General features: G+C 45.5%; 1 protein-coding gene across 2 annotated transcripts in view; it reads left to right on the top strand.

The window, feature by feature from the left end:
• The first annotated feature begins 4087 nt into the window (after positions 1–4087).
• Positions 4088–7869, top strand: part of RAB43 (RAB43, member RAS oncogene family) — a 42576-nt gene continuing 38794 nt past the window's right edge. Inside the window, exon 1 of one of the 2 annotated variants that reach the window (XM_016134518.2) lies at positions 4088–4462. In XM_016134518.2, coding sequence (XP_015990004.1) covers positions 4259–4462 — 204 coding nt within the window. In that variant the 5' untranslated portion in view covers positions 4088–4258. The remainder of the gene's footprint in view (positions 4463–7869) is intronic. The other variant, XM_016134517.2, reaches the window with a different exon arrangement.

Genomic DNA, 7869 nt, shown 5'->3' with positions numbered 1-7869 from the left:
ACAACCTAGAACAAATGAACCAGTACTTAGAAAGGTACAACCTTCTTAGACTCAGTCAAGAAGAACTGGAAAATCTAAATGGATCAATCAGCAATATGGAAATTGAAACAATCATCAAAAATCTACCCAAAAGTAAAAGTCCAGGACTATATGGCTTCACCAGTGAGTTCTACCAAACATTCAAAGAAGATTTAATACCTCTTCTCTCAAACTCTTCCAAAAAATCTAAGAGGAGGCAATGCTTCCTAATTCATTTTCTGTGGCCAATATTACTCAGATACCACAACCTGGCAAAGATAACACACAAAAAAAGAAAAATACAGACCAAGATCTCTCATGAACACAGATGCAAAAATCTTATGTAAGACCTGAAACAATAAAATGCATAGAAGAAAACATAGGAATTAAACTCAAGGACCTTGGACTTAATGAAGATTTTATGAATTTGACCTCAAAGGCAAAAGAAGTAAAAGCAAAAATAAATGAATGGGCCTACATCAAACTGAAAAGCTTCTGCTCAGCAAAAGCAACTGTCAACAAGGTAAAGAGACAACCATCTGAATGGGGAAATATAATTGCAAGCAACACCTCCAATAAAGGCCTAATATCCAAAATAGACAAAGAACTCATACAACTCAATAACAACAACAACAAAGAGAATGATCCAATCAAAAAATTGGCAGAAGACCTAAACAGACACTTCTCCCCAGAGGACATACGAATGGCCAACAAACGTATGAAAATATGCTCAACATAACTAGCTATTAGGAAAATGCAAATCAAAACTACAATGAGATGCCATTTCAAAACTGTTAGAATGGCTATAATCATCAGGACAAGATATAACAAATGTTGGAGAGGATGCGGAGAAATAGGAACCTTCATACACTGCTGGTGGGAGTGCAAATTGGTACAGCCACTATGGAAAACAGTATGGAGTTTCCTCAAAAAACTAAGAATTGATCTACCATATGATCCAGCAATCCCTCTACTGTATTTATCCCAAAGACTTGAAAACCCATATCTAAAAAAGATATTTGCACTCTGATGTTCATAGCAGCATTATTCATGGAGGCCAGGACAGGGAAGCAACCAAATGTCCTATGATAGATGATTGAATAAAAAAGCTGTGGTATATATACAATGGAATGTTACTCCCATAAGAAGATATGAAATACTGCCATTTGCGACAACATAGATAGACTTCGAGATAATCATGCTAAGCAAAATAAGCCAGCCAGAAAAAGTTGAAAATCACATGAAATCACTTATAAGTGGGAATATAAACCTAAAAGCAACAAACGAACAGGACAAACAAACAGAGACTTATAGACAAGGACTGTAGACTTGTGGTTACCAGAGGATAGGGAGGTAGGGGAGGAAAAGGGAGGTAGACAGGGTAAAGCGGGTCAAATGTAGGGAGATTGGGGGAGGATGAAGGTGGGTAAAGGGGATTAAACATATGGTAGCTAAAGGAAACTGGACTTTGGGTGGTAAACACACAATAGAATATACAGATGTCAAATTATAATGTACACTTGAAAAATATATAAGTGTATTAACCAAAGTTATCCCAATAAACTTAATTTTTAAAAAGTTAAAAATTTTTTTCAAATAATAAATAAATTAGAATTGGGGGCACATTTTTGGTACTAGTCCGAGCACTACCAAATTTTTTTAAAAAGTGGATGATATTGTTAGTGTCTTTACCTTTTAACGTTGACTGTAGAAAGAAAGAGAAAGATGAAAAAAAAAGGAAAGAGAAACAGTGGGAAGGAAAGGAGAGAGACAGAGAGCAAGGGAGGAGGAAGGAGAAAGATGGTACTTCTCTCTCTAACCACTTGGAGAAATTCTGATCCACTGATCATTAGGGTTATAGCACATGCTACACAATTAAACACAATTAAACACAATTAAAATTCACTCAGCCCCTCTGCTGCCATTTAGCTTTAAAAATGTTAAATTCTTGATACATTTTTTTTAATGGGATGCATATTACTTCAAATTTTGGACATTGAGACATTACAAGTATTTTTGAACTGCTCCATTTTAAACAAGCATAATTCAATTTCAGATAAAATGCCACTGTGCTATTCAGGAATTTACCACCAAAAGAGAAGAAATGTAGGGTTTGTTTTTTTTTTTACAGCTTTATTGAGGTATAATTTGCATACTATAAAATTCACCTATTATTAATGGTTCTGATAAATTTCCCGAGTCATACAACCTCCACGACAGTCCAATTTTAGAATGTTTCCATCACCCCGCAAATGCAAGTTGGGCTTTCTGGCAAAATCCATGTCTAGATCAACATGCCCCACCCCACCCCAAACTAATTCCAGTCAAGACTAGCCACTTGTCTACCTCATCTCTCAACTCTCATGTCTCCAGTTGGTGACAGCCTTGACTCATCCTGGCTCCTGGACTCATCTTTCCTTCCTCCTTCCCCACCTTGTGCTGTGGGTAGCCCTCTGAGCTGGAAGCAGACGTTGTTTTCTGTGGTTCTGGGCTTTGACATGGACCACCTTCCCAGAGCCAACCCCATCCCATCCCATCTGCATCTGCCTTGGAATGAAGGCTATTTCCTGCTGCTCCAGCTGTCTGCTCATGTCTGACATACCGAAGCTGTGCTCCCAGAATTGCTTGTCCATAGCATTTTGGAGTTTCCTGTCTGGTATTCTTGGATATTTCCCGTGGCAGTGGAGTTCAAATTCTTCCAGAACAGATTACTCTTCCACTTTTATCATGAGTCTACCTTTGCCTCCTCATTCAGTTTCTTCCCTATTTGGCCAGTAAAGCTGGTGAGGAGTCCTCAAGGGTACTGGATCTGGTGAACTTCCTCTCAGTGGTCTTCTTAAGCTATGAGAAGGCTCCTTTCCTTTTTCTACTGGGGAGGGTATGGATTTTTGTCTGCTCTGTTCACTGATATATTCCAAGATCCTATAAATGATACCGGATCTATAGCAGGCATTTAACTTATTGAGTTAAATAGAATTAGAGTGCTACAGTCCCCTTATAAGGGTGCTGTCCGAAGAGGGTAAGAGCGTTCTTAATTCTCTTCCATCTAGATAGCTGGAAAGCCCTTTGGGAAATAGGTTTTATTTGATGTATTTATTTTAAGCTTCTTACAGATGTTGTGATCTCATTTTTATGAGTATCCCTAGCTCACTGGGCCATCTCGAGAGCTGGTCTGCCCTGCCAGAGAACTCCCTACAAACCTCCCCTGTTCCTCTGCTCAGGTTAATCTTTGATGTTTTTCAGCTGGGTCAGTTCCCCCAGCTGGGCCCATAACCCAGACTGAGCCAGCTCATCCTGAGACATTCAAGCAGCTGCTTCAACAGCTAGGCTGCCTTTTAGATTTGGTATCTCCCAACTCCTCTTTCTGGCCTAGCCTTCCACCAAACAGGGCTCCCCAGTTCTCCTCTCCCCGGAGTCCTGGGAGGTCATCTTGAGTCACAGCTTTCAGGTCCTCTCCACAAGGATTCTGGCCTTCTTCCCGGTTTTGTAGCTAGCATAATTTCTGGCCTCACCGAAGACTTCTTTCTTACTTGTAGTGTGCCACCAGGCTTTTCCCTTCTTCAGTGTGGCAAAATGCCACCACCTCTCCCATTCTTCGTCAGAGGAATTCTGCATTGTTGGCTGTTAGTGTGGGCACTAAGGTGACTCTACTGTGGTTGTTCCCTTCCCCAGTGATCGACTCTAGAGGAACCCATTCTGGGTCTAAGTCCTGGGTGAACAGGCCCACGGAGCCCCCACCATTCCCTCGAGCCTGCTCCTGACTGTGGGTCTGGAAGAGCAGCAGGTAGGTGAGCCGAGGAAGGCTGACCAGGCCTGGGGAAGGGGACGGTGGGGCGCAGGCGCTGAGACAAGGACCTGGCTGGAGAGCAGCCTAGCTGAGGAAAGGTCTGAGGCGGGCAATGGTTTGGGGCGGTACGGAGGGTGGGATAAACAGGCGTGCTGGGGGCGGCGCTGAGAGGGTTTCTGAGGGCGGAGTCAGGCTGGGGCAGTGCTGTGGGCAACGCTTAAGGCGTGCCGGGAGGCGGGCCTGGCCGGGCCGAGAGCTGAGGGCCGAGCTAAGGGAGTCCGGGGCGGAGCCCAGGCCGCGGCGGAGGGTCGGCGGGGGCGGGCCCTAGCCTGCGGTGCGCCGCGACCCCGCTCCAGGTGCTGCAGCGGCTCCACGTCGCCCGGCGTCTGCGGCTTCCGTGAGCCCAGGCCGCCCTCACCGTGCGGTGCGCCGACCCGTGGCTGCCGCGCGGCCATGGCGGGGCCGGGCCCGGGCCCCGGGGACCCAGATGAGCAGTATGATTTCCTGTTCAAGCTGGTGCTGGTGGGCGACGCGAGCGTGGGCAAGACGTGCGTGGTGCAGCGCTTCAAGACCGGCGCCTTCTCTGAGCGCCAGAGCAGCACCATCGGCGTCGACTTCACCATGAAGACGCTGGAGATCCAGGGCAAGCGGGTCAAGGTGGGAGGCGTGGCCTGACTCTCCGGCCGCTGCGCAGCGGGCCCAGGGGCGGCCGCGGCCCCTCGGATGTCCTCTCTTAGCGGGGGTGGGGGCCACAGCTAGCGTCCACAATGGGCCTGAGGTGCCTGGCAAACCCCTTTTCCTTCTCCTTTCCTTCCTCCTGTCGGAACAGACCTGGCCCTTGGGCTCTGGGCCAAGTTCGATCCGCAAAGCGCCTGCTTAGGGAGTGCGTGCGTGCGTGTGTGCGTGTGTATGTGATGGGGGCTAGTGTGAGGGGGAGGCCCTGCCCTCGTGAGCTCACACCCTGGGGGACTTTGCTCCAAAACAACTTTTCCAGTGTAAGGCAGTGGAGCGCCTGGCTGGCCCGACCCTTCCCCACCGCGGTGGAAGCCCCCAGCTTTGCCCTCGGTGGGGAACCCAGCCAGAAAACTACACCCGCCCCTCGACTAGAGCGATCAGGAAGTAGTTGCGTCTAGGACCAGAGGGCCAAAACTTTTTGTCAGAATTTCCGGCCTGGCCACGCCTCCCTGCAGTCTCTTTGTGGACCTGGTGGTGGAACTTTACTCGACTAGGGCCAGCATTGGGTCCCCTCCCCCACCTGGAGTTTAATAGAAACTGAAAACTTCACAGATACCGGAAGGTAGGGAAGAGGACCACTCTTTGACAGTGGCTCGGAGTAAAACAGCAGGATGTAGTTGCCACTGTGCTCTGGCAATGGTTTGATAAATATTTGTAATTGATGAATCAGAATTTCTTAACCTGGGTGTCAGCCCTCTCAAACAGAGGAGACGGAGGCCTGGACTGAGTATTGTTCTTGCTCAGTAACTTAACTGCACTGTACAGAAATCCTTTCATGGGTTTGAGTTCACATGATCTCCAGGACAATTCAAGAGCACTGGACAGGGGCAGTACAGGGAAAATATTATCTCTGTTTTTTCAAGAAGTTGAGTCCTGATGCCATGGATCTCTGCCTCCTTGGTCTGCTGTAAGTCTGCTCGAGGTTGCCTTTGGCCTGGATAATTAGCTCTTTGTTTCTGCAAAATTTGGGTGATTTCTCAGTGTTGCCTTTCTCCTGCCCCATCATGGAGAAAAAGTAAGCCAGTAGTCTTTACATTGACCACAGTGCATGTAGAGTAGATGTGACTGTGGAAGCAGCAACCACCTGCCTGAAGGGTTATTTTATATTTTATTTTTTGGTCTCCTTGGAATAGAAAAAAAAGAGCAAGATGTAGCTTTGAATCATTATTTGGGACCACCCCTTCAGAGTAGGTGGTGAGGGAAGAGCTATGCAATTGGTGGGATGTATCCATGGGTGAGTTTGTACCCTTTGATGATGCCGGCAGCCACAGAGAAAGTGAAGTATTAAAATATAGGCATAAACAGCAGTGGTGTTCTTGCAAGCCGTTAGCCTGTTCTCACTGCAGTGTTTGTGGTGACCCATGCAAATGGTGGTCAAGGAGGGGGAAGGGTGTTCCTGTTTACCTGGCAAGATAACAACCTGTGCCCCTTTGGAGCCCAGAGTGTACTGTGTACCCAAGCACAGGTTATGCAATGCAAAACAGGCAGTTCATTATTTCTTTTCCTTATGATCACCTCCAGATTGTTCTTAGACAAGGAGGTGGGACTAGGAACGGGAGAAGAGTGGGTATGGTAAAGCCTTTAATAGTTACAATCATTGCCCTTCTTAAGAGTCTGAAGTGTGCCAGCTGTTCTATTGTGTTCTTACTATTAATTCCTTCTTATAAAGGACAGACTTGCCCCAGAACACACAGCTAGTAAGTGACAGAGGTGGGATTTTTTCTTTCAGTTTTTCTAACTCTAAAGCATTGAGGTTTTTCTTCCTAAACCAGACCACTTCTTAGAATCTGATTGTTTGGATTTGCAAAGCCCTTGGCAATTGTTTACCTCCTCACTGTGCAGTCAGAGAAATCTGTAGCCCAGTGCTCTGAATTAAAACTGAGCAACAGTTGATAGGGGACAGACAGTCTCTCAAGTCAGGATTTGGGGGTTCTACTGACTCATCAGGAGCAAATCATTTTTCCTCTCTCCGAGTCTGTTTTCTCATGTGTAAAATTCCTCTGAGGTATATTCCAGCAGTGCAATTTTTTTAAAAAAATAAGGGTATTGAGGTTTAATTCACACACAGTAAACTTCACCCATTTTTAGGTAAAGAGGTCTGTGAACTTTGACAAATTTATACAGTCCAATAACCACCACCACCGTTAGGTATAGAATATGTCCATTAACCCAAAAAGTTCCCTTGTATCCCTTCGTGTCATTGCCCTACCTTCACCCCAGCTCCTGGCAACCACTGATCTATTTTCTGTCCCTATAGTTTCAACAATGTAATTTTAACTGGAACCTTTGATGAACCAGATTTTATTGTTGTTTCAGCAACAATAAAATTCCACATCAGGGATTTAGTTTAGAACCTTTCCAGGATCTGTCCAAGGTCCAACAAGCATCCAGTGTGATCTCCTAAACTTCCTTTCTCTGTAGTGCTGGCATTTGTTAAAACTTGAGGAACCTTAGATGTAGATTACTTCATAGTTTTCCAGCTCCTCTGAGCTCCAGTGCTTGGGAGTCTGGTAGGATGAAAGGGGAAGGCCAAAAGATCACAGGTTCAGAAGAGCCTTAATTAGCTTCTCGCACACCCAGAACAATACTACTTTTATCTAGTTTTACATTGACGTTACACTTGCTTTTATTTGACCAGAGTTCGGCTGCTAAAAAATAAAGTGTGAAACATCACAGATCTAATTAAATTCCTTTATTTCTATAGTCACTTCCTATTACAACCAGCATAACATCCAAACTCCTTAGCAAACCCTTGTCTGTCTTGCTGACTTTATTTCTCTCCCTTTTTCCCTCACTCACTACTCTTCAAATATGCTTGCCTTGGCCCTTTTTTATATTTGCCTCTGTCCGTCATAGTCTGACCCAAAGGGATCTGTCCCTAGAGCCCCATGTAACTACTGCTTCATCATTTGGCTTCCAATGAGAATGCCACCTCTTAAGAGAGACCTTCCGTGGCCTCCCAGACCTTCCTTCCCATTACAGGATATTCAAGTGTAAGTTTATAGCACTTACTAGAACCTGAAATTATTTTGTTTATTTGGTCTCCTCCTGTACAATGTCAGTTCCTTGAAAGCTCAGGGATCTAGTCTATCTTGCATATCAGTGAATTTCTGCACCTATATCGGTGTCAAACAAATGGTGTTAAGTATGTCTGTTGATTTTTATTTATAGAGAGGAAGCCGAGGCCAAAATAAGTGACCACCCTGCCCAAGGCCATACACGAGGCTGTGGTAAACCAGACCTTGAACCCAGGGTCAGCCTGGCTTCTAAGCCCGGTGCCCATTTTTACACTTGACTAGCATTCTAAGTTCCTCTGAGTTCATAATGAT

The sequence above is a fragment of the Rousettus aegyptiacus genome, unplaced genomic scaffold, assembly GCF_014176215.1.
Source record: "Rousettus aegyptiacus isolate mRouAeg1 unplaced genomic scaffold, mRouAeg1.p scaffold_m13_p_12, whole genome shotgun sequence".
Taxonomy (NCBI): Eukaryota; Metazoa; Chordata; class Mammalia; order Chiroptera; family Pteropodidae; genus Rousettus; species Rousettus aegyptiacus.
This window is presented reverse-complemented; position numbering and strand designations above follow the sequence as displayed.